Here is a 26,982-nt window from a genome sequence, read left to right as displayed (position 1 = left end):
TATTTGAAAACTCTACTAACATTGAGACACTGTTATGGCTCTTATATTACCAACCACACATAAGTTAAAATAGTCTTCATTTTTTTCTCTCATATCATAACCTGGGGGAAAAATTTCTTTATTTCATTTGAAACATACTCCTAATTTGCCAGCTTACAAACAGCATCTCTGAAAAAGGCCGATTTAATCCTGATTTGGCTTTAGTTTGACCTAAATTTATCCTTCTATCATGCACATGAACTATTCCGAAAAAAAAAAGAAAAAAAAAGGCAACCATCATATCTGAGAGTGCGTGCGTATCATTTGTGCCGCACGAGCGCCATAACGGCTTATGAGCGGACACGATAGTGGTCGTAATGTATAGGCATTTCCTGTCACTGTGCCTTCAGTATAAACCGCAACGATAATAAGACACCTCGAACGGGGATAAAGACTGCGGAAGAGACGCCGTGACCCGTAAACCTGCGTCAAAGGTCGGGTAAGTGCTGGGGTGAGCTCTCCTTCTTTATCCTTCTGTCATTCGCAACCAGGCGACAGCATCCTCAGTGTGCCGTAACACGACGTCTTAACTGAGGACGTTAAGAGATGGTGCTCTGTTGATGTGAGAGAGCCAGACTTCATTGAGCATTCCTCCAGTTTGAGTCGATTTGGCTCTTACTGCTGGCGCGTAGCTTCAAAATAAACAGTGTAAAATATCGGAGTCTTTGAGACGTGAGTCTTCATGTCGGCACCGTGTAATGCACCGTGCACACACAGTTCAGGAAAAAACAATGCGTTTTGCTGCTGGTCGTGGAAGGAGGCTGGGTCGATTACAAGCGGTACAGTTTAAAAAGTTTAAGGATTTATAAATTTACATCTTCTTATTATTTCAGTTATTCTTGCCGAATATTAGATTGGATCACATTGGTTTAGAAAAATCACACATCTTTATAATATGTCTGTTTTTATTGGTCCGCGTGTTGAAAGTCTTCCAACTGTTTGATTTCTGAATGGAGGTTTGTTGATATTAATGCGTGGCAGGACTGAATCACAATGAAGGACACTGAATGACACGTGAAAGTAAACCCGATTGATCCTCCCTCCCGCTCCATCATATTTTTTTTTTAGGTATTTCTATGCATGCAAGACTTGAACCTCGTCCTTCTGAGTGCAGCAGCTTGCATGAATGAAAGACAATACAGTCGATAATGTGCTCTCTTCAGTGAGCCCGCTGACCGCATCAAAGGTCCCGGTCTTTGTTTTAATGCTAAGCATAGCAGTTTCACGTGTGTACCCTGCAGGCTCTAGGATTCACTCAGGTTTTAGGGATGATCTCCCATATCAAGCTGCTGTGTGTGCAACCACACGAAATCAGATTAAAGAGTTTAAAGTGTCCATCATTATAAATGTGCACATGCCAAAACATTAGAGCAGGTTGAGGTCCCTTAAGGATAGTGTCATATTTCACCTTGTTAATTAAAATAGCATTATATTTACTCTATTTATATATATCATATCAATTAATTATAGTTATTTTGAATAAAATATTAATATAATGACTTTACGCATCTGTGTGATTTACCTAAAACATGTTTGATTTTCCAACTGAGGTTAATATATTCATACAATCATACAGACAGATTGTTTGTGCTGTAGAGGTTTAAATAAAAGTACTGCACATGATAAAAGTAGATATGCCAGATTAAGCGATATTTCTTTAGCTGCATGTTTGTAAATCCACTTTGCTCTTGACATGTCAGCAGACTGTTGAGGAAGCCTATAATAAACCTCCTTCTCACCCTTAAACTGGTACAAGTTTCGAAATCTGATAGGAGGTGACTTTGTATCAAGCTGTCTGAATATACAGAGTTTTACTGATTTTTATGACGTTTGAACCTTCAAAATAAAACTACTTTTTTTCTTTTTAACTATAGGGATGTTCAGTTTATAGAAACTGCTGAGCATACAACACAGGCTGAAGGGCAAAAAGGAGACAAATGTAATGTGGGATCAAGAATATGTGTAGTGAAAATGAACACAAACAATTTAAAATAATGAGTGAAAATGACACAAGGACATTTTGGCGTAACATGTAACAGATTAGGTGAATGCATTTAGCATGCGTACACATGATGACATTATACATGTGCAGAGAACAAACGAGATGTCTGTATTCAAAGCATATATAGTATTTAAATATTTAACTGCCTCAATATGCTGGTTTTAGTATTACTTCATATTATTCCTGCATTGTACAAGGTGTTTTAAAAAATGGGGTATAAAGTGTTGAATCTATATCGTTGACTTTAAGACTTTGTGTCACATGTGCTGGTAATAACAGTGATTATTAAAAAATAAACAAACTAAACAGTAAATATCGTAAATTCTGCAATTGTTCTTTTTGTGTACTAGTACAGTTCTAGTCATCATGAACTCGTATTTTAAATTGAACTAAGTTGCCAAAAAGATAAACTATAAACTAAGGTATAGATAAATGTAATTATAGATATTATAAATAAGGATCTTCGTATTATATTTTTCAAAACCACTAAATTATTATATGGACTGGTTCTTACATAGTTCTTGTTTATTCTATCTAAAGAAACTGCTTTCTTACTCCAATTAGTAGAAACCTGTTCTGCATCAGGAGCCACATTATGGAAATTTGCAATGAGAGACAATTAGCATTTTTCTATATTTAACTGTGGATTGTGAGTAATTCAGTGTAAGCACATCCACAGTACTCAGTTTATTTGCAAATACAAAGGTTTTATTTTGAAAGACTTGGATGGAAGCTTCTTCATACATGATGTAAGCTGACACCATCCACACAGACAGGCAGCAGTGAGTGGAGCAGCTGAATCTCTTGCGGAGCTAAAAATAATCAACTTTTTCCCTCTCCAACTCTCACCGTATTTTGTTTCTGTTCCTCTCCCTCCTTTCTTCCTTTCTTTTTTCTTTCCTTTGTCTGTTTTCCTTGTTTTTGTTTTTATTTGCTATTTTTTTTTTAATTCAAGCATTCTGAATGAGACGGTGTTGATAAGGCTTATTACTTTACTCTGAGGTAAGACACTTGGTTTTATTACTACCATTGTAGTTTTTCTTATTAAGCTGCTTCAATTTAAACAACTCTAAATTAGGTTCCTGAATTATCCACATGTAGTTTAAGTACTGGGCTGTAGTGTAACGCAGGTGTTCATGGTTAACTTACTTGTACTTCCAGGTGAAATGATCCACGTACATTAATTACATCCTTCTGTGATGGTAGTAAAAGTGAAAGTAATAAATAAATAAGTAAAGAAGTTAACAGTAGGCAGAAATTTGAGGTGAAACTCTGCTTGAAACTATACACTTCTTCTCCTGTAAGTCACACAGTGATAATTTCTCAGCAATAAGGCAACAGAATGCTGTGTAGTGGCTGCATATAAAAGTTGAACGTAACCGCCATGTAGTGATTCAGTAACTAGCCTTTGCATATTTAGTAGGGGTGCAACGATACACAAAATTCACGGTTCGGTTCGGTTCGATATTTTTTCGATACAAAAAAATGTTCATGCCTTTTTAATTTATCATTTATTAAAATTATAAATATATATTTTAACTCAAAAGTACAGTTTTTAAATTTAATGTTGCTGAAACAAAGTAATAAAAATAAATAAATCTATCTGATCAGAAATCACTCATCTTTGGAAAAGAGAGTTTATTACAGAGAAATGGCTCTTTCCAAAATAAAAGCTATACTATACGCTTCTTCTGGGCTATACTCTCAGAAGCATATTAAACATATCAGGTCCCCATAAGGAGAATCATGTGCTAACGGCTGTCTAAATGACTCGGGTAAAGTTTGTAGCATGCGTGCTTGTTGTTTTTGTCTGCTTCCACTTGTCTTTGCACTAGGATGATGTCGGCGTAAATGTGCAGTCATATTCGTTGTGTTCCCACTAGTGCTGTCACTCGTTAAAATGACATTAACGCCATAACGCGGCAAATCTCCGTTAACAAGTTACCGCGGATCGCCCCGTGCTTGGGGCTGGACGGCGTCAACACGTTAACAAGCTAACTGCACTAACGTACTAGTTCCCACAAATTGAGCATTGCGTGGCACATCCGACATACTGTTTTACTTTTGTCCATGACGCGCTTACCATCAGGGTCATGCTTCACATGAAAACCAAGATAGTTCCAAACGCCAGATCTGAATGAGGGTGGGGGAGGTTCAATGGGGGAGGTAGCGTTGAGGTAGTTGCCATGTTGCAACGAGCTTAGCTTCTGTCTTGGTTGTGCTGCGCTCAGTGGATCTGCACTCGACAGTGCAGCCTAGGCGGAGTAGTCGAACGCAGATCCACTGAGCGCTCAACACAGACAGCATCGTCAGAAGAAAAGTTAATAAAATAAATAAAAAATGTTGTATTGTTCGATACATATGCGTACCGAACTGAAAGCACTGTATCGAACGGTTCAATATCGATATGAGTATCGTTGCACCTCTAATATTTAGGCCTCAACATTAGCATTTTGCCAGGTGTCATGTTAGTTTTCTGAAGTCAGAAGTGATAACGAAGTAGAATAAGTGATTGGAAGTGCACACAGAGGGGCCCTAGCTACTGGCATGCTTGGGTAGCAAGGTGCATCCAACTCTACAGGTGCAAAACCCAGAGCACGTAACTGCTAATTCATGCTAAGTAAAAGATTTGAATAAAATATTTGTTTTTCACTCACGAAAACTTAAGCACAGAATTCTTGGATGAGTTGTACCTGACAGCAAGCCATAATTACTGTTCAGTTAGTCCCATTAAAAAATGCTTCAGCAGCACAATCACAACGTCCAAGTTTCTGAGTAGAATTAGTGGACAAGGTCTAGCAGAGAGCTAGAAAGTGGTCACACCCCTAACCGTATTATTTAGCAGTACAACGCCAGAATAGGTCATAAAAATGTCACTCCAGTACAGCTGCTATAAGGGGGTAACTATCCAAAGAGGCAAAATCTGTTTTTTGTTTTTTTTGGTACCAGACTGTAAAGACTGTTTTCTGTTGTAGTTTGATCATTCAACATGGGAGCATTTGGGTGTTGAATCACTTTTAGAGGCAGCCTCAAGTGGTCACTAGAGGAACTGCAGTTTTTGGCACTGGCTTCATTATCAGCTCTGGGCACTGCTGCCATTTCTACATAAGATAGAGATATGCTCTTTAATAAAAAAAACAAAACAAAACAAAACTGTTTACTTTAATATCTGGTGAGTATTTGGATTTATTACCAAGTATAAATATTAGCTATTAGCTTAGCATACTGCTAACTGTCATCTGTTGGGAGGTGTTTAATAATCTACTGATATTTTTCTCATTTTCCCCCCTTGTGTTTGAGGCATATCATATCTGACTTTGTTACAGAACTAATTTTAAAAAAGGGAAAAAAGGACATGTTTAGTTAGAGTCAACACTAAAACAACACACTTCACATAAAGCCAAACCTTTGTAAATAAAGTTGAAATTTGGGGAGTTGTTGTTTCAAGTTAAACAGCTGCCCCTGCTGTTACACCCTCTACAAAAAGCCTTGTGTAGATGAATTAGTGAAATTGTGCTTCAAAATCAGTTTTAGTAATAAAGAATTATTTATGTTGTTGTGATAAGTATAAGGACGTTAAAGAGATGGTGCAGAAATCGGCATCTGGTCAGAAGGAAAAACCCTAAAACCTGGAAGATTCCCACAAAATGAAATAGCTGGACAGATGCAGTGATACCAATGGTTACACCCTCATCCACTATAGTGCGGGTATGTTTTTTTTTATTTATTTTTTTTTTATTGTGAAGCACAAATAACAATCACAAATTGTCCCATAGACTGACATTGCTTCCTTTTTACAGTTTTGGCATCAAAAAAAGGGAAAAACAAAGCGAACAACAACGACAGCAACAAAAAACAAAACAAACCCAAACAACAAAAACAGGAAAAAACAAAACGTACCAAAAAGGGCGGTCAAAAAAAAAACCAAAACAAAAAAACCCCCCTCCTCCCTACACCCTTCCCTTATCCCAGAGTGCTATCAGCTTATTTTAAGCAATGGTGAAGTCCACATAATAACTCTCATTTGTTCATAATTTCCAGGTGCTCAATGAGCGGCTTCCAAATCTGATCGAAGTCCTCCAGTTTGTCATTTATAATGTAGCGGATCCTTTCCAGATAAAGAGTATCTGTCAATACTGAAATCCAGGCTTTCAAGGAGGGCACTTCTTTTCCCTTCCATAGGAGGAGAATCAGTCTCTTTGCACACATCAGGCCATAGGACAGGAGGGGAATCTGTGTGCTCTTAAGTTTTTTAGATTGTCCCGATAGTCCAATAAGAATCAAAATGGGGTCAGGGTCTAACTGCACATCAAAAAGTTTGGAAAAAAAAGAAAAAACTGAAGCCCAAAAACTTTGTAATTTGGTACACATTACAAAACTGTGAAGCAGATCAGCTTCTGCACATTGACATTTATCACAGATGGGTGACGTTTCAGGTAATATTCGATGTAATCTGGTCTTCGAGTAGTGCAATCTGTGCAAAATTTTAAACTGAATTAACCTATGTCGGGCGTTGATAGAGCAGGAATTAATATAACATAGCCCTTTAGTCCAGTATCATTATGAATTTCTGACCCTAATTCCTTTTCCCAAGCTGATTTTATTTTAGCTGTATCCTTCTGCCGGAGTGACTGTAATATCTCATATATAAAAGCAACCGCATGCTTTTCTGTTATACAATCCACCAGGCATTGGTCAAGCTTACCTGGAGTTGCAAACTCAAATTGTTGTAGTTGGGACCTTACATAGCTCCTTATTTGAAGGTATCTAAAAAAAATCACAGGCTAATAAATTTTACTTCTCCTTAAGCTGTTGAAATGAAGCATAAGAGCCCTGAAAATACAGGTGTCCCACATTTCGCAACCCCATTTCCTTCCAGCGATCAAATGTCCCATCTAAAACTGAGGGTTTGAATGCAGGATTAGCTGTAATAGGTGTCAAAAGCGAGAAGGCTCTGAGTCTATACTCTTTCACGATCTGTCTCCAGATTTGAATTGTATTGTGAATAACTGGATTACAGTTGTAGTATGTCTTTTTAAAACGAACAGGAGACAATGCAATTGCACCAAGAGAATAAGGCATACAGTCCTCTCGCTCCATGTCCAACCAACTTCCCATTATAACTGTATCATCTAGCCAATAAGCTATGTATTGCATATTAGCTGCGAAGTAGTAATTTTTAAAGTCTGGTAAAGCTAGGCCACCATGTATTTTCTCTTTACAAAGGTGGGCTTTTTTTTATCCTGTGGCTCTTATAATTCCAGATAAAAGGGAGAAGGACTGAATCCAATTTTTGAAAAATGTAGCTTTTAGATACACAGGGATATTTTGAAACAGATATAGGAGTTGGGGGAGACAAATCATTTTGATCGCATTCACCCTACCTATCATGGAAAGTTGGGAGTGATTTCCAAAATTCAACCTCGTTTTTAAGTGCGGGTATGTTATACCATAAAATATAATAAAACAGCTGGTTAAATAGTTTCAGTAAAATGAACAGTAATACATTTTTTCCTAATGTGGCCCTAATACTCTGTCGTAGGCTGCACTTTTCTTTTTCTCTTTTGTTCTATTCTTGGATCTTTATGATGTCACGAGTAAAGTCGAGTGCATTTAAAAATGGCAATCTTTGACCAAAGCATCAAGGAATACAAATGAGTTTTCAAACACATTCTGACGATGTTGAAGATGTGCTAGTGAGGTCACAATTTTAACCCTAACCCAATGTAAAGAAGGAGGGCATTCATGTCACAGATTTGAATCCCAGAGCCTGGGGTTATTGGCTCTGCGCATTAATCAATTACAGAAGTAACAACGGCCTCATGAGATCTAAGATGAGGCTTTTCCAACTCTTAATATTCACCATAAGCCGCACATAACTGGACGGTGTCCCTGAAATAGCTCTCATGCCTCTCAGAAGCCTGAGTGTAGCACCGAGAGTGTGTGTGCACTTTGTGTGTCAGGCTACAGAAATGTCTGAACTTCAAAGCTGCTGCTGCAAGATTACATAAAATGATTATTTTTTATAAAAATTATCTCAATTGTCTTTAGTTTAGTGTGGTTTGTGATGTGTTGGCTGATTTTGGGCCTTATTTTCCCAGACTGACTCAGGACTCATATGGAGCAGTTGGATGGCGGCAGGGCCTTGTCATTTTGTGGCAACAACAGCACTGCCTACAGTGTGAAAAATGGCGTGCTGAACAATCCGTGCTTCGTGGATGCTCTCAACCTGGTTCCTCATGTCTTCCTGCTCTTCATCACCTTCCCCATCCTCTTCATTGGTATGTAACACACTGCTGTATTTGTGACTCTTAGAAAAAAAAGTTTTTCTTCTCGGAAACTGCTTTTAATTTTTCATGTAATTAATGGATGATAAAAGGGGCTCTTAGAGAACAGAGTGGGTTGATGGTGTGAAGCACAGGGAACTGTGACTGAGAGTGTGGAGAACTAATCTGAGCAAACAGGGAAATCTGGAGGACAGCAGCTGATTTGGATGGGTTTCAGGCTTATGCAGCAGACCAGAGGGGGGCTGTAGACTTTGTTTTCAACTTTTATAATAATTAATTATAATAATTTTTGAAAATGTGGGCCTTTTTTTATTGTAGCTAACTGTTTGGTGACTTTTAAATTGTAGGCAATCACCTGTTCAATCTGTTTCACAGTGAGTCTGTTTTCTTTATACCTTCTAAATTTTAGCATATATGATACCACACGAGGGTGAAAAATGCTGGAAGGAATTAATGATAATAATGATAATGTATACTTTATTGATCCCCGTGGGGAAATTCCTCTCTGCATTTAACCCATTCACTCAGTCAAGCAGTGGGCAGCAGAGTGTAAGGATGGTACCTTGCTCAGGGGTACCTCAGGGTAGCTGTTCAGGGGAATCGAACCCCTGACCTTCCGATCATGGGGCCATCGCGCTACCTACTGAGCTATCCCTGCCCAAATTATTAAAAAGTTTAAAACTTCAACTCACCACTGTGTACTAAGAGGGCCTGACACAAAATATCTGCTAATTCCGAGGGTGTCAAGTGGGAGCTTTTTTCAGATTTGTTATGGAATGATCCAAGTGAATTTTGAAGGACTAAATAAATAAAATAAACATTTTCACAGGTAAATACTTATCTGCATTATGAACACAAAAGAGTTTTGGTATATCTGCAGCATAAAGTCACAGCTGTGGACCCTGTGTTATGTTTTAGTGTTCCCTGCTTATCTGTTAAAGCTTCGCCTTCATTACTGGAGTTCACTACAGTTGTCGAGATTGAACTAATCCAGTGAGGATTACTGGATCTGAGTCAAATAGACTGTTTTGATCTTTCTTCTTATTGTGTCACATGCACTTCATTGTGTTTAATGGATATTGGTCTATACATATTCTAGGTGTCAGCTATTGTTTTTGGATATGCATTTCGAAGCCTCTGTATTAGTGTTTTGGCTCCTGCTGGATTTTGGACCCAGATTTTTGGGTGAGAGTGCTATCATCTGAGGCTAGTAAGCTGTATTAGCAAGCTGCATTTATGTAAACTATGGGTGCGATGTGGAGCTATGTTGTCAGGAGCAGTTTGCTCCTGGTAGAGTCTCCTAAGACAAATTGGATCAGGGTGAGGTGTCAGACAAAAAGCTGACAAGCCCTATGATGAAAAATTAAGACTCCAGTTTACCCTGCATAGGACAGGGTCAATGGGGCCCCACGCTGGTGCCAGAACAGAGGTAGGCTTTTTGCTACTTGTATAACAGTATTTTTCCCAGTCGTTGAGAGCGTTGCTTCCATGCACCTTTAGGCTGGGATGGGTCCAGACTTACCCAGCTTTCATTTTTTTGTCACCCCTACAGGGGTGTTACTGGGAGGAACAGCCTACCCGATCTGACTGTTATTGAACCTCTGTACTAATGACATTTGGTTAGCTGATTTTTGTTAGCAAGTGATTAATTGCGTAATAGTCATCCTCAAAATGATGAATCAGGGACACTGATGTTATGTTTCAAACATTTTGAACTGCAAATGTACCAAATTTGATCCAACAGAAATGAAGGCCCTGTGGGGTAAAATAAAAAACTAATATTTACTATGTCATAGTATTAGATATTTTAAGAAACCATTACCTTTGGGATTTAACTAAAATTAATCAATTGTTACTTGTGAGATTGGAGCTGATTGGAGTTTAGTTCCACACTCAATAACATCTCTATTGCTCAGTGAACTCATCATTTCCTTGCAGTTATGGCGTTTAGCTGAGAAAGTTCATGGGGTTTATGGGAGCTGACATTTGTTAAAGGCCAAAAGAGCATCTTTATTTAAAGTATGAAGCAATATGACAGCGTCTCAACTTGTTTCTCAACAGCATAGGAGAAAAAGATTTGCTTCAGGGCTGGATTTAAAGTCAGTGTTTTGGTAACATTTGTATTGACGTTTTCTTAGTTCAGAAATTCTGGCTATACTTTAGCTCTTTTTAGGTCTTATAAGATTTTGAAGAAGGTTCAAATATAACCAATGAACTGATAGACCGGGACCAAAAAACCCCATATTGGCCTAGCCATTTCAAGTCAAGATTTCAGCTATGAAGCAAACTGACCGAACCCAGCAGTCGTTAACAAGCATTTTTTTTTTCTTGTAGTCATTATTTTCCCATCAAAGAAAGCATATGAGGCTACTGAAAGAAGGAGGAGAACTTAATTGCATGGGAAACATGGCAGGAAGGCAATGATCATAAGGCCAGTGTGATTCATTCGTGTTTACGACTAAAAATAGATGCTTGTGAACTGTAAAATATGTTTAGGAGCATGTGTATGAATAAAGAAAATATAGGTTTCAGCCAAGCAGCCCCTATAGTTTTTAATACAACACTAGTAAAGATGTTCTGCACATTTAGATTACTTTTAAAATGAACAGTATAAATGTACTAATAAATTATATCCATCCATACATCCATCCAGCTATTTTCTGCCACTTATCACTTTAAAGAAATGAAACCTTTTTTTCATGGGATAGTAAAATATATAAGGTGACATTAAAATAGTGATTTGCTGACTTCAATTGCCTGACAGGGATGTGGTCAGAAAGTATCTGGAAAGAAAGTAACAAAAAACCTTTTCTAGGGCTTTGAAGTGAATGATGAAATCCCTTGTCTGACTTGTCTGAGCTGTTACTGTAATCTTCTATTCTAGCATGACTCTGTGTAATCTGGCTGACTGAGCAGACGTGTGGGTGATTTTAACTTTCCCTGTTGTGCTCGCTCTCTTGGGAATACACACACGTGCACAGTTTTTGCTATCTTTGTGCGGTCGCTCATTGACATGATGCGTTTTCTTGCCATTTACCCCAAATTTAACCCCAACCATTAAGCAAAATCTTAACATGAAAAATGCAAATGTTTTGAAGATCTGTCACATGTCCTCCTATCAGATATGTCCTTGTGATAATAGTTTTGAGACAAACATTCGTCCTCAGAAAGATAGCAAACAAAAACAAACACACACACACGCGCACACACACACACTATAATTTCAGAGGACAAGCATTACATTAAAAATATGTTTTTATTTGTAAATGTGATGATTTCTGATATGATTCATGTTTAAAAAAAACACATCTCCGTCTGTAAAAAGAAAAAAGCGTTAGGTCCCCACAACATGACAAAAACCTGGAGCACACACACATACCCTTAAAGGCAGACAAGTAAAACACACAGGAACAAAAGAGCAGTCAAAATGAGTACTGGCAAATTATTAATAGAGAATATTGTGTGGGTTAGGTTTGAAAATATTAATATTCAAGTTCCTACACACCCATTTACTCTTCGTTTGATTTTTCCCTTGTTAGACAATGAAAAGAAAACTAAATATGAGTAATGACAAAAAGAAAAATGCCAGAAAAATTAAAGAAAACAGAAAAGAAGTAAGAAGAAAGAGGTTGAAGAATGACGAGGGAAAGATCAAACTAACAAACAAGAATGAAATATGTATTTATTAAAGGTTTCGAGTCATTGCAGGGAATAACTTACTGAATGCTTGGCTGGTTATCTGTGTTGTTTGCGTTTGTGTGTCTCGGTGTAGTCAGTAGTTTATGGGAATGGTTCTGACCATAAGCCCTCAGCTCTCTCCCCAAGGACTCACTAATTGATGCTTCCTGGTTGTAGTTTTTCATGGTCTCTGTGCCCTAAGGCTCCAAAATGGCTTCAGTCCATTGAGTTAAGAGCAGAATCAAATCTAATAATAGAGACTGGTGGAATAAATGAAACTCTATTACTAAAGCAGCAAGACTTTAATTACATGTAGAAGTAAATGCTGTAGAAAAAAGGCAGACTGGGAAAAAGTCCATATGCATGTAATTTGATAATTACATACTTACTCAAATTTCTTTTCAAGAACAGATAGTAAATATTTGATGGGTACAAGATTGCCTAACATGAATTTATTAAGAATATAATTAGCAGTTTGGACTTTAACATAATTAGTAGTTGCTGCCTTATTGAACGACTGTATCATTGATTGAATATGTCTCAATACTAAGGTACTTGGTACCTGAATATACACTCACCTGACACTCTATCAGGTACATCTTACTTGTACTGAACTGAATTATTTTTTGCCTTCAGAACTGCTTTAATTCTTCATGGCTTTGATTCAACAAGGTGCTGGAAACTTTACTCAGAAATACTGGCCCATGTTGATATGAAGGTATAACCATTGCTGAAGATATTTTTGGGCTGCACATTCATCATGTAAATCTCCCAATTCACCACATCCCAAAGGTACTGGGTAGTATTGAAATTATAGAGACCCTTTAAGTAAAGTCAACTCACCATAATGTTTAAGGAACCAATTGGATATGGTCTGAGTTTTGTGACATGGCATGTTGTCCAGGTGGAACCACCCTTCAGAAGATGCTTGTGCCAAAGTCTAACCCTCTAATCTAAATGTTGGAGCAGAACTTTGGACTCATCATGGTGAAAAGACGGATTCTTATATAATGCATTTCTACTTTACATAAGCACTTTCTACCTAGTGTTTGGCCACATTCATACTCACGTGAACACATCGGGGAGGAGCTTGGGGTGTAGTACCTTCCCTTAGGCACACATGCGATTTTGAGTAGCCAGGGGTCAAATTAGTAGATGGCCTGCTCTAACTCCTAAGCTACAGTCATCTCAGTCTCTCAAACCTCATCAGACCAGACAACGTTGTTCCTACTACTGTCAAGTTTTTGTGAGCCTGTGTGAATTGGCACCTACATTTTCTGTTCTTAGCTGACAGGATTGGCACCTGGTGTGGTCTTCTGCTGCTTCAAGGTTTGATGTGGTCTTCTACCTTGGTAGCTACGAGTGGTTATTTGACTTACTGTTGCCTTCCTATCAGTTTGCAGAAGACTTATCATTTTCCTCTCACTTTTGGCATCAACAAGGCATTTTCGCCACTGCTCACTGGATAAGTTATCTTCTATGGGCCATTCTCTGTAAACCCTAGAGATGGTTATGTGGGAAAATACAAGCAAACCAGGAGTTTCTGAAACACACAGGCCAGCTCAACTGACAACAACCATGCCACATGGAAAGTCAGTTAAATCACCTTTCTTCCCCATTCTGATACTCAGTTTGAACTTCAGCAGATTGTCCTGACCATGTTTACGTGCCTTAATTTGTTTTAATTTGCGGTCAATTATTGTTCCAATTTGCTTCAAAAAGCAGCCGAACAGGTGTACCCAGTAAAGTATATTACAGTTTTTTCTGATGGCTTAAGCACATTTTTAGTAACTATTGGCTATTTTTGCAAAACTCTATACACAAATAAGAAAACTCTTCACCCAATCAGCAAAACATTGTAGTTTTCTTGTAAAAGCGAATAACCCTTGCTTAACTCTCCACACCTTTGTAAAAATGGTATTTTCGTATCCAACAGTTAACACAAGCCATCATATTAATAAGCACACAATGCACCAACTAAACACTGATGGTATGAATAAAAAACACATCTGGCTTTTTCTTTCTCTGTGCACAAGGTAGGCTATGTCAGTTTGAGCTCATACTTTTGTCATAGGTCTGTAAACATGGAGGGATCCAAACTTCAGGTACTGGTGTTTATTTACACACATCAAAACAAACACAAGTGTTTATTTCCAAGTCCAAACAAAACAGTAATTTCACTGAGGAAAAAAAAGAAATCAGTCTACATCATGTCGTCTCTCTGGGTCCGGCCACAAAATTTCGAGTCCAAGGCACCGGGGAAAATATCTCCTGGAATGGCGTATCCAGGCCTGACATGATGCCTGGTCAATATCCCCACATGCCTCCTCCATTGCCTGTAAAAGGGCTATGCGTTGATGGGGATGACGGTCATAGACCTTCCAGCGCCAGGCAGAGAAGAACTCTTCAATTGGGTTCAAGAATGGAGAGTATGGGGGGAGGTTGAGTACAGTGAAGAGTGGGTGATCTGTAAACCAGTTGCGGACCGAAGCAGCCCTATGGAAACTAACATTGTCCCATATGATGACGTATCTGGTCTGTTCTGGTCTCTAAACATTGGTGAGCATGTCATGTAAGGTGTCCAGGAATGTAATAATGTGTGCAGTGTTATATGGGCCCAGGGTTGCATGATGGTGAACAACTCCATTTTGACTTATAGCTGCACACATAGTTATGTTACCACCACGTTGTCCTGGGACATTGATTATGGCACGGTGTCCAATAATGTTCATGCCACGTCTCCTTGTCTTTGTGAGGTGGAAACCAGCCTCATCCACAAAAATCTGCTCATGACCCATGGCATCTGCCTCTAGCGCCATCACTCTCTAGACAAGACAAAACAAATTCAGCACAGCAGGCACATGCACAGCACTACAGTATGCACTTCCAAATTCAGTACCAATGATACTACAGGGAGTGCAGAATTATTAGGCAAGTTGTATTTTTGAGGAATAATTTTATTATTGAACAACAACCATGTTCTCAATGAACCCAAAAAACTCATTAATATCAAAGCTGAATGTTTTTGGAAGTAGTTTTTAGTTTGTTTTTAGTTTTAGCTATTTTAGGGGGATATCTGTGTGTGCAGGTGACTATTACTGTGCATAATTATTAGGCAACTTAACAAAAAACAAATATATACCCATTTCAATTATTTATTTTTACCAGTGAAACCAATATAACATCTCCACATTCACAAATATACATTTCTGACATTCAAAAACAAATCAGCGACCAATATAGCCACCTTTCTTTGCAAGGACACTCAAAAGCCTGCCATCCATGGATTCTGTCAGTGTTTTGATCTGTTCACCATCAACATTGCGTGCAGCAGCAACCACAGCCTCCCAGACACTGTTCAGAGAGGTGTGCTGTTTTCCCTCCTTGTAAATCTCACATTTGATGATGGACCACAGGTTCTCAATGGGGTTCAGATCAGGTGAACAAGGTGGCCATGTCATTAGTTTTTCTTCTTTTATACCCTTTCTTGCCAGCCACGCTGTGGAGTACTTGGACGCGTGTGATGGAGCATTGTCCTGCATGAAAATCATGTTTTTCTTGAAGGATGCAGACTTCTTCCTGTACCACTGCTTGAAGAAGGTGTCTTCCAGAAACTGGCAGTAGGACTGGGAGTTGAGCTTGACTCCATCCTCAACCCGAAAAGGCCCCACAAGCTCATCTTTGATGATACCAGCCCAAACCAGTACTCCACCTCCACCTTGCTGGCGTCTGAGTCGGACTGGAGCTCTCTGCCCTTTACCAATCCAGCCACGGGCCCATCCATCTGGCCCATCAAGACTCACTCACTCTCATTTCATCAGTCCATAAAACCTTAGAAAAATCAGTCTTGAGATATTTCTTGGCCCAGTCTTGACGTTTCAGCTTGTGTGTCTTGTTCAGTGGTGGTCGTCTTTCAGCCTTTCTTACCTTGGCCATGTCTCTGAGTATTGCACACCTTGTGCTTTTGGGCACTCCAGTGATGTTGCAGCTCTGAAATATGGCCAAACTGGTGGCAAGTGGCATCTTGGCAGCTGCACGCTTGACTTTTCTCAGTTCATGGGCAGTTATTTTGCGCCTTGGTTTTTCCACACGCTTCTTGCGACCCTGTTGACTATTTTGAATGAAACGCTTGATTGTTCGATGATCACGCTTCAGAAGCTTTGCAATTTTGAGACTGCTGCATCCCTCTGCAAGATATCTCACTATTTTTGACTTTTCTGAGCCTGTCAAGTCCTTCTTTTGACCCATTTTGCCAAAGGAAAGGAATTTGCCTAATAATTATGCACACCTGATATAGGGTGTTGATGTCATTAGACCACACCCCTTCTCATTACAGAGATGCACATCACCTAATATGCTTAATTGGTAGTAGGCTTTCGAGCCTATACAGCTTGGAGTAAGACAACATGCATGAAGAGGATGATGTGGACAAAATACTCATTTGCCTAATAATTCTGCACTCCCTGTATAGCTTACCTGCACATAGTCATATCGCAGCTGTTTTACACGTTCACTGTTTCTTTCAAAAGGTACTCTGTAGATTTGTTTCATTCGGATTCTGTTGCGGGCAAGTACACGACCTAATACAGAAATGCTCACATTTTGTATGTTTTGGAAGGTGGTGTCATCCTCAATTATGTGCTGCTGAATTTCGCGTAGTCTAATGGAATTATTTGCAATCACCATATTGACTATATGGGTTTCTTGGTCTGCAGTGAACATTCTTCCTCTGCCCCCAGCATCTGGTCGTCTAGCAATTCTGTAAAGTAACAATTTCAGTATTTTTACATCTATGGTATTGTTGTTTGTCATCAGCATATGGCAGTGCTACAAATCTTAGTGCAAAGTGACTGTACTAACCGATTCTCATTTCGAAATATCCTTATGATGCCTGCTACAGTGTAGCGGCTCAAGTTAGGCTGAACCCGTTGGCCAGCTTCCCTCAGGGTCATTCCATGGTTGACTATATGGTCCACTAATGTAGCTCTGATGTCATCAGTAATTCTATTTCTTACTCTTCTTACCCTCCCTCTTCCCCCTCCTCATCCTCCTTTTGCTCCTCCTTGTCCTCTTCCTCTAACTTCACCTCCTTGTCCTTGTCGTCCTCTTTGTCCTACTGCTTCACCTCCACGTCCTCTTCCTCGGCCTCCTCTAATTCTCACTCTTCTCACTCTTCCTGCTCCCTCCATTGTACTCCACACGGACAGCTTACCCGTAGCTTATTTATAGTGCTTAGGCTGATTGGAAAGTGAACTAATTATCTAAAACAGTTTTCACATGTGACAGTGTGCAAGACAGTTGGCAAAATAGTGTAAATAATAGCCATAAATGTGTATAGTTTTGTTAGGAGTGTGTTGATCATTTGGAAATTGAGTGTAAAGCAGTGAGTTGTGTTTACAGTTCTGCAAAAAGAGTGCTGTGCAGTGGATTGTAGCTACAGGTTTGCAAAGTGTGTTACAAAATGGCAAACTGAGTGCAAAGCACTTTGTGCTTTTAGTTTTGCAAACTCGGTGAGTGATTTTGGTATAAGTATTAATAGTTTTTGAAATTGTGCTATAAGAATCACAGTTAGGGTTTAAGCATTCAGAAAAAACTGTAATATACTAGTGATAGTTACTCTTTGTCTTTTTTAACTGCCAGAATATATTAATATGTTAAGATTTGAAGGTTAAATCTGTTCCTAATTTATCAAAGTATTCACTATTTTGTATGGTTGGAACTAATATTATGCATTACTTCTGTGACTTTTCACAGTTGGGCTCTTTCTAGATTGCACATGCTTTCAGGACCTCTCTTTTACAGTTTTTTGTAACATAACATGAAATAAATATGACGTGAATTTTGTTGTCCTCTTAAGTTAACATATCTTCCCAAAAGATTCCTGATGCATTTAAAAGCGTGGTTTGGAGTTGTTTTGATCATACACACAAATGCAGAGATTTTCAAAGGTCAAAGTTGTAAGTGATGTCATGTGTGATTCATGTTTATGTTTAAAGTTATTTTCTTCATCCGTGAACAATGATTTTCACTCGGTTATGACATGAATATAAACCAGCAGAATTACTTGGAGAGTGTAAGTAAATTGATGCAAATCAGTTGTGCTTTGAAGTCACATTTATAAACACATTTTTTGGATCCACCATCTATTTTTTTGGCTTCTGTTACGCTTTTCTGCACACACTCTCACGTCTGACAACATCGCAAGCTCGGATTCACTGTCTTGTGTTTTTGTCCAACAGGTTGGGGCAGTCAGAGCTCTAAAGTCCAGATCCATCATAACACATGGCTTCATTTCCCTGGGCACAACATGAGGTGGATCCTCACCTTCTTGCTGCTATTAGTCCACGTCTGTGAGTTTTCAGAAGGCATCGTCTGCAACATGTGAGACCTCAGAATGTTTTTTTTAATCAAACATAAGCAAAAAAAAAAAAACAAGCTTTTTTTGTTTTTTAGTTGTCTTTAGTTAAATAAATGGTTTGCATGTTAATTATTATATATTTTGTGTTTGCCTCTTACTGTAGGGTGATGGGTACCAACCACCTCCATCTCTTCATGCCAGCATTCATGGGTTTTGTAGCAGCCACAACATCAGTCGTTTACTACCACAACATAGAAACATCCAACTTTCCCAAACTGCTGCTTGGTAAGACAGTGAGGGGCGCTTAATATGACCCATTTTGTTTATTTGACCAAATAAACACCCAAGGAATTCTGCTCAGTCAATATAAAAGAGGATAATTAAGATTAGCACCCCTTCCTTAATTAAAACAGAAAAAACAAAAATATAAACCAATTAACTTCGTCTCAAATGATCAACCTTCCCTTTGGAATTTTAACAAATAATTATAATCATAAAACAAAATGCAGGAGGTTGAGTGAGGAGTATCTATCAAAAAACGGACACTCATTAGATGCAAGGATGTTTCAACAACAATGGCAGGTTAGCATGTGGATGTTTTGCAGACATTTCATGTGAAATTTGCTAATCCTAAGAACATAGACGTGCCTCGCTAGAGTTCATCCACTTTCTCAGCATTTCCTGAGATTATTTCCTCTGTTTGCTAGGTGGTATATACTGAATCTATAAGCAGGTACTTCTCTTGAAGGCTTGTGAAAGCAATATCAACACTATCTCCATCCATTATCTCCATCCAGATGAGTATTTTAGCTTAGGTTCATGTATAATCTACAAACATCTGCCACACTGGCAATAAAGTGGACTCTTAAGCAACACCTATTGCTGACAAGTTAAAGATCAAAAGGTTTATTGGGTAATGACAAGCCAATAGGGAAGGAGATATCAGTCCTGGGACTGATTCTTGGGGACAGTTCAGGTTACGTCCACAGAACTGTTTAAGAGGGTTTTGCTCAGAGTGTGCGTGGTAGGTTTGGGCAAGATACTTGGAAAGGGGCCATTTGTCTGTTTTGCACCATCGAATAGAGTTGTTGCATGGTGTGACGGCCAAAGGGTAGGAATCCGAGACTTCACCTGGACTCAGAGAGAGTGGAAAAACAAAGCAGTAAACAGACCAGTGCGAGTGTGACATACGAATTATATTGCACGTTTGAAAAAGCATGTGAATTGACCATACACTTGACCATAAAAACTGGGAATGTGCATCCTGGTGTAAACAGAAAGCAAAGGCATGCCCAACTAGGAATGAATGGTTGATGTTTTCATGGTTTCCAAGAGTCTTATTTTCTGCATAGTCAACACTCAAAATAGACTTTTAATATCTGCTCCCTGGGAGGAGTTCCAAAAGGTCCGTTTCAATGACCTAAAGTTGTTTTTGTGTGGACAAGACGCCAAAATACAAAGAAAAATTCAGCTTTTTAGGGTACGGTATGATCTTCCAAAGCACAAATATGATAGCAGTGATGCGGCATCTGTGACTGTCATGCTGCTTTTTGTCTCTTTTCTCACAGTCCTTTTCATCTACTGGGTGCTGGCATTCATCACAAAGTCCATAAAGTTGTGGAAGTTTGCCGAGGACAAAGGTGCAGCACAGTATCTCAGGTTGTACATCACTGCACTGTTAGTGATCCTGTATGGACTTCTGATGGCCGTGGAGATCAACGTCATCAGAGTGAGGGTGAGGAAATACATTTCACGCTACGTCGGTTTAGTTCAAGGAGCTTTGTTTCTTGTAGATTGCAATCATCCTGGCATCCCAAAATAGTTTTGTTTTTCTTGTTTTTTCCTGCATAGATTAATTTTGTCTTTGTGTCTTCTTCTAGAAATATGTATTCTTTGCGAACCCTCAGAAAGTTAAACCACCAGAAGATTTACAGGATTTGGGGGTTCGCTTTCTGCAGCCTTTTGTCAACCTGCTGTCAAAGGTAGATTTTCAGAACCATTATTAACACAAAAAGGTTAAAATGCAAATTCTAAAGTATATAATTAAAATAATCTGTCAGTGCACCCCACGGCAGCTGTGGCTACAATGTAGCTTGCCATCACTAGTGTGTGAATGGGTGGATGACTGAACGTGTAAAGCGCTTTGGAGTCCTTAGGGACTATGTAAAGCGCTATACAAATACAGGCCATTTACCATTTACCATTTTAATATTTAGACCACAAGAACTAAAAACCAAGAGATCCAATGAAGGAACTTATTTTGTGTTTTAATGCCTCGTAACCCGTGTGGTGTCCTCGGGTCAAAAATGGTCCCTAGGTGAATGGCAAACAAGTATATGGGAATCCTGAGGACACCACACGGTCAATATTGAGTGTGGCAAATTTTTACTGGAACGCAACTTGGCAGCACAGCACAGAAAATTCTTGGCTCGTTTTTTAGGCGACATATTGGTGGATGAATCCTCTCATCATCGGAGCCCATAAGAGGCCTATAGAGCTGAAGAAGATCGGCAAGCTGCCCATCGCCATGAGAGCCCTCACCAACTACCTGCGGCTTAAAGACGCCTATGAGGATCAGAGGGTGAGCAGATGGAGGCCATAAAATGATTTCATTTCACTGCAGTGATTTCCAGTGGTTGTTCTAAATTAAAATATACAGATCTAATTAATTTCTCTGCTTTTTCCTTCTATCCTCCGCCCTCACAGACACCTGAGGACCCGGATAGGTCTCCATCGATCTGGCGCTCCATGTATCGAGCATTTGGCCGTCCCATCCTGCTCAGCAGCACCTTCCGCTACTTGGCAGATCTGCTGGGCTTTGCTGGGCCCCTCTGCATCTCTGGGATCGTTGAGCAGCTAAATTCTGAAAAAGATGTTCCAGAAGGCAACAACACAACGGTGAGTGTTTAAGATGAATGACCTTTAAGAAAAGACGCCTTAGTACAGTTTACACAAGGCCAGCAGATTTTATCTACACAAACACATTTGTTTATGGACTTCTGTATAACGTATAAATCAAATGTCAGCTTAGCTTTTAAACAGGTAAAGTGTAAGTTCTTTCCTGTCCATGATATACATGCTGTAGCTCTTATAATAAATGCAAAGAATTTTTCCCATGAATTTAAACCCTCTAAGCCAACCTGTTGTGGGAGATATGATATTGTGACCTAAAAGTTTGACCTAAAAGCGATGGGAGCGCTTAAACCTCCAAAGGGTTAAACCTTTCTTTCTTTCTAGTTTTTTTCATCATTACTGGTTGCATAATTACAGTTCATTATGGAATATTACGGCGTGTTACAAAGTCTGTTTTTTTACTGTATAGTGTGTTTTATATGACTGATTCGGACTCTAGAGACATTTAAATTTTTGGTTTCTTCGTGTTTTATTTTTTAATTTCAGTTAGATTTCCTGCCTTTGCTCTTTTTCCCGCCCTGTCATTTCCACATAGTGTTCAGTTAGCAAATCAGCCTCCTGTGTGGACTTAATACTTGTAACCAAGCTTTCCTGTGTACTTGGTGTTTTTTTAGTTTTCCTTTATGGTCCTAGTTGATTTTCTCATAAATAATGCTTTGGATGTTTGGTTGTTCACTTTTTTGTGAATTTTTTCTTAGCTGTGAATTTTTTGCCGACTGCTTCTTGCATTTGGGTCCTCTTTCCTTTCAGAGGTGTATTTGTTTAAAAATGACCCATTCTGCTCATTTCCAGCTCTGCATTCTTGTTCTTGGACGTTTCATGATTCACAGCTCAGCATAAACATCATTTTTCTTATACTAGGTTTTGGTGCTAACATGTCAGAGAGCTGAGTGATTAAGATAACCTCATTAGGAATATACACTCTCTCTGACATCATACATTTCTAAGAGTAGAAAAAACAGACTATTAAGCTTAGAGATTCACGTCTGAGCTTTAGGCTCTCAGGGATTGTTTATAACATAGTTCATGTAACATAATACTAACCCTAATATTTGTTATTTAAAAAAATATAAGAATTCAGAATTTAACAATATAAAAACATCATAAAATAAGAAAAAGCAGACCTCCAGTATATATAGTATGTTTTTAGAGATGAAGACGTAAAGAGTTTAATGTCATTCGTTTTCCCTTCTGAGAAATCATCCTGGAAACCTGAACCTTTACTCAGGCACAGCTGATGTCTCCAACACCATCAACAAGACCAAAGCCTTGTTAAGTGTTTATATAAGATCATTATATTAGTGGTTAAGGGCAGATCAGTGAAACATCATGGGTCATTAACACACTATAACTGTTGGGTGGTCCAGTCAGCCAAAGAGTGACTCACTCTAAGCACGACGTCAACAAGGCGTTGGTCACAGTCGCCACATCGCCAACAGTTCGTGTGCGACGCCGTGTCTGACGTGATGATGATTAAGACAAAGTTAAAATGACATCACACACACTTTACGTGCAAGAGACCTTGTGGATGTAACTTTAACCAGAGCAGCTTCATGCCTGACTCCTAGCATGAAACCAAACCTGCGTTTCACCTTAACTTTTAATATTTTTCCAAATGTTTTCTCATTTTTTATCTTGAAATCCAAAGTATTTTTCCTCACAAATAAATGAGCACAAAAAACGCTTCCAGGACGTTGTCAGCAATAAAGGGTCTCCTGATGTCTGGAAGTCATATTCCACTGAATTCCATATTTGCGTTTTTAGACATCAATGGTAGCAGATATTAATTTAAATTCAAGCAGATGATGCTGATTAGATTCAGTCACCAAGTTGCACCTTTTTATAGTAACTTCATACAGTTTCGGGGTTTGGAAATCAGCCATGAAGGACACATGACATCAGGTCATTTGCATAAATCCACAGAGAGCAGAAAATCTCCTCACGTACGAATTCTTATTTTAACCCCTAGAGGCAGGGCCCAGAGGGGCTTACAATGAAGTGACATGAATGCTTAAGTTATGTGAAGTTTTTGTGTTACAAAAGTGGATTTTTTTAATGTGGCTAAATCAGCATAGTAACTGATGCTGAACACATAACCAGGTCAGGAGCAGGTTATGTTCAGAATTTGGTTTAAAATTAACAGGAAGCACCACATTTTCATTAATTCTTTTATTTACGGTACATTTTATCTGCATTTATTTGCAACTTGCAACAAGCTGTACTTCAGTAAACCCACCAAATGAAGCCTTGTTAACGCAGTGCACACTGTGTGTTAACACAGTTAAAAACAGGTGCTTCCCTTTCAGAGTGTGGTTAGTACGCCTGTATTGATGTAGAATCGAGTGTTCCACTTAAGGCTTTTATTTTGAAATGATACTTTATGTGGCATGGCCTTCACACAATTAAAGTGACAGTGAGTGGGAGGCTGTGGAAAGGCCAGACTAGAATTGGGCTTTAGTTCAGTTGTCTCCCCTCAGTCTTTGTTAACTTGTTGTTTTATTCTTGAGTCTGAATTGCTCATTAACTTTTTGGATTTTTGTTATTTTCCTACAACCTCATCGCAGCAAATTCTATTACTAATTTTCAGAATTGCTTCTCATTATGGACTTTGTTATACTTGTATTAAGGTACTGAATGAAAAATGTTCCTAGAATGCAGTTTTGATAATTCAAGTAAACCAAAAATTGTTCTTAAAATGGCTTTAAAAAAATTAAGCTAATCCATTTGGATGCTCAGTTTAAATAATAACAGTATATCTGGCTTCCTGTCTGATATCTTAGCATAGACCAGCATGACTCATAATTAGCTCGACCAAACCTGCAGCTCGTACACAACATTACAAAACAATATAAATATCTCCCTACAATAAAAAGGGCAGAGCAGACAGAGATCAAGCAGACTGGTCACAGACAGCATTTCTGGCAACCAAATATACACCAGCAGAAGTGATCATAGGCATCAACTCCTCTTAAATCCATGCCAACCTCTCCAAAGGTCATAAAGCAGTCAGGGCTTGTAGGAGAGGCAGAACAGATGCTTTTGTAATGGCAGCGTATTTTCACACAGTCCACTTGGCTGGATGCTGGTATAGTAGATGTTAAGCTGTTGTCAGGTCTGTGCCTGCTGGTTAAAGTGGGTATAATGGGCAATAGAGATAGAGAGCAGCGCATGGCTGCATTTCTGAGTGACATGGAAAATTCCCCACTCACCTCACACTCTCTGCCTCAGTTTAACATACACAGAGGGACTGCTGAGCGTCACTCTGGGATTTTTGAAGCAACAATTCATGTGTAATTTTTTCAATCCAGATTGATTTATCAGTGTATAAACATTTTTTTTTTATTTTTTTACTGCGCTAGAAATGGGATACATGGATACAATTCTAATGTGTATTTGTTTAAACAAATTCAGAAATGTAGAAACTAAACAATAAAATATTAGAATAAAATATTCTGTCTCTTTTTTGCCACAAATTTAAATATTGTATAAAATTGCTGTATTTGAAAATGCCAACCATGCTTTCTGGTTTAAAACCCTGGCTACATGGGGCTCATGGACAAAGCACTGAGAATCACCATGAATGGCACAGCCATCAGTTGCTTGGTTACCAGCTGAGGGATAACAATCAGTCTGGATCATAATTTACTTTCATCTTATTATCCCCTTAGAGTTGGAGGTCACTGCAAATCAATAGAAAGTGATTCTGAGTGATCGCCTTTATCCTACTATTACGTAAATGGGAGTAGTTTCTCTCCAGGTGACAGAGGCTCTATCCATGAGTGGTTTCATGAAAATGAATCATGGTTTAGTCTCGACACTCACCAGAGCTCAACCTAAATGAACACTGATGGACTTTGCATCGATGTTTCAGACTTTGCTAAAATAGCAAGCGTTCCTTCCTTTTTAAGAGCTCCAGAGACTTGGACAATCATCTCTTTTTCCACAAAGCCCATAGACTATATGTAAATGGATTTAGCCACTATGGTGTAATTTGAGGGGGATTTCCCCACTTCTGGTCTGCATGTCCCTCCCCCAGCTAAATAATTTTTAGCCCCAGTGGGGATATAAAAATATAAAAATTCATCCCCTTCTCTGTTTCAACATGCAGAGCTAAGAGCCAATCCATAGCACAAGAGACAATAAATCTGTTTCTGACTTTCACTTTTGGGACTTGCGATCCCAGGACAGTAAAGATGACACTGCTTATGAGAGAAAGACCCCAATCCTGTTCCAATTCAACGTCTTATTTTTACCACTGCTGCTGCAGAGTGAAAACTGATTAAATGAAAGAAAAATGAAGTGGAATCTTAACATCAGATTTTACAGAAGATTCTTAATAAGTCCTAGAAATACTCTTTCTTTAGCTAAATATATGCCTGGTCATCTAGATAATTATATTAATAATAATAATTTTATTATTATTAAACTGAAAATGTTCTGCAGTTGCATTTTGATATTTTTTATTTACACTGAATGATAAAGAACGTATTTTTGAAACACACTTATTTACATTGTTACTGATGAATGTCCAGAATATCTGTCCAAGGTTGAATTGAAAAACATCTGTATCTGAGAGAATGTTTTCACATATTTTCTAGCAAATTTTGGTTTGTGATTGAAATAGGATATGCTCTTGTTAATCCACCAGCTACTATGGTTTGTGGAACAGACAACAGACTGTCATCGAATGAGAAATCAGTTTGACCTCTGATCAGGTTACAAAGAAGAATCTTATTTTTGTACCTGTTGTCTGCTTGTGTTTGTAGGTCACCCATTTCGAGAACTACCATATGTCTTCCCATGAGCTGCTGCAGAACAGCTCCATCCTGGCTGTTCTTCTCTTCCTGGCTTTAATCCTGCAGAGAACCTTCCTTCAGGCCTCGTACTATGTCACCATTGAAACAGGCATTAACATGCGGGGAGCTCTGCTGGTGAGTGAAGCATCGTGGAAAATGAAAATTCGGACAGGTGTTTCAACACTCGGGTGTCACTTTGAAAAGCTCATTGTGAATGATTTCTATGATACTTCAGAGTTTTATCAGCTCACACAGCCATTATCTGTCACCTCATGTGACACCAGGCTCTTTTAATTGCTGATGTAAGCGCCAGCTTAATAGCCACATAGAGGTTTCATTGGACACCTGTTCTGAAGTGTAACAACAGTCCGGTAGATTTCAGCTGGCAGTCAGTGTTGAACAGAAACACGGAGGAGGGTTAAAAATTTCCAGGGCTGATGTAAATCGATGATGTGAAGGCATTTAGTTAGCATTTCTATTTAATTCAGTTATGTAAGTGATGGGTTTATTTATAGGAGGAGTCCCTCAGTGGGATAAAGTCTTTGGCATTCTACATAGTGCTAATACTGTCCATTAACCTATTAAAACTTAAAGCTAAAACAGCTTTTTTTTTTTACAAATGTGTTTAAAATGCTAAATTCTAAAAGAACGTGCTATGTTATAGGTATTTCTTTTCATATATATTTTTGGCATTTAGTCTTTATCAAGACAGGCTTGTGCACAGCGGAAGAAATAGCAAAGTTGCTTTCAATAAGCTAAAATTACTGATAAGTGGTAGTGGTAAAAACTCCCATGGTAAATGTAATTAGATGTTATCCAAATATTTAGTAGGCATTTCTGCATAATTCAGTTATGGCAGTTATAAATATATAGATTCCATTAATGGGATATATAGTGTCTGGCTCTCCA

General features: G+C 38.6%; 1 protein-coding gene and 1 pseudogene across 13 annotated transcripts in view; one reads left to right on the top strand and one right to left on the bottom strand.

Annotated features, from left to right (window-relative positions):
• The first annotated feature begins 289 nt into the window (after window positions 1-289).
• Window positions 290-26,982, top strand: part of abcc9 (ATP-binding cassette, sub-family C (CFTR/MRP), member 9) — a 77,668-nt gene continuing 50,975 nt past the window's right edge. For 4 of the 13 annotated variants that reach the window (XR_014797271.1, XR_014797270.1, XM_084909085.1 and 1 more), the window contains exons 1-9: window positions 2,775-3,043; window positions 8,143-8,322; window positions 18,246-18,387; window positions 18,528-18,649; window positions 19,933-20,099; window positions 20,245-20,346; window positions 20,805-20,945; window positions 21,071-21,262; window positions 26,044-26,208. Coding sequence is in view for 3 of the 13 variants with exons in the window: in XM_084909085.1 (XP_084765211.1) it covers window positions 8,160-8,322; window positions 18,246-18,387; window positions 18,528-18,649; window positions 19,933-20,099; window positions 20,245-20,346; window positions 20,805-20,945; window positions 21,071-21,262; window positions 26,044-26,208 (1,194 nt within the window). In the remaining 10 variants the exon portion in view is untranslated. Of the gene's footprint in view, window positions 491-2,773; window positions 3,044-5,621; window positions 5,750-8,142; window positions 8,323-18,245; window positions 18,388-18,527; window positions 18,650-19,932; window positions 20,100-20,244; window positions 20,347-20,804; window positions 20,946-21,070; window positions 21,263-26,043; window positions 26,209-26,982 lie in introns of those variants that run through there. The other 9 variants (XR_014797262.1, XM_084909083.1, XR_014797266.1 and 6 more) reach the window with 8 other exon arrangements.
• LOC146369506 (uncharacterized) lies at window positions 14,205-16,557 on the bottom strand (annotated as a pseudogene).

This window comes from Perissodus microlepis, chromosome 17, assembly GCF_051167445.1.
Source record: "Perissodus microlepis isolate ML-2025 ecotype Zambia chromosome 17, ASM5116744v1, whole genome shotgun sequence".
Taxonomy (NCBI): Eukaryota; Metazoa; Chordata; class Actinopteri; order Cichliformes; family Cichlidae; genus Perissodus; species Perissodus microlepis.
Note: the sequence above shows the minus strand (reverse complement) of the source record. Positions and strands in the feature narration are given on the sequence as shown.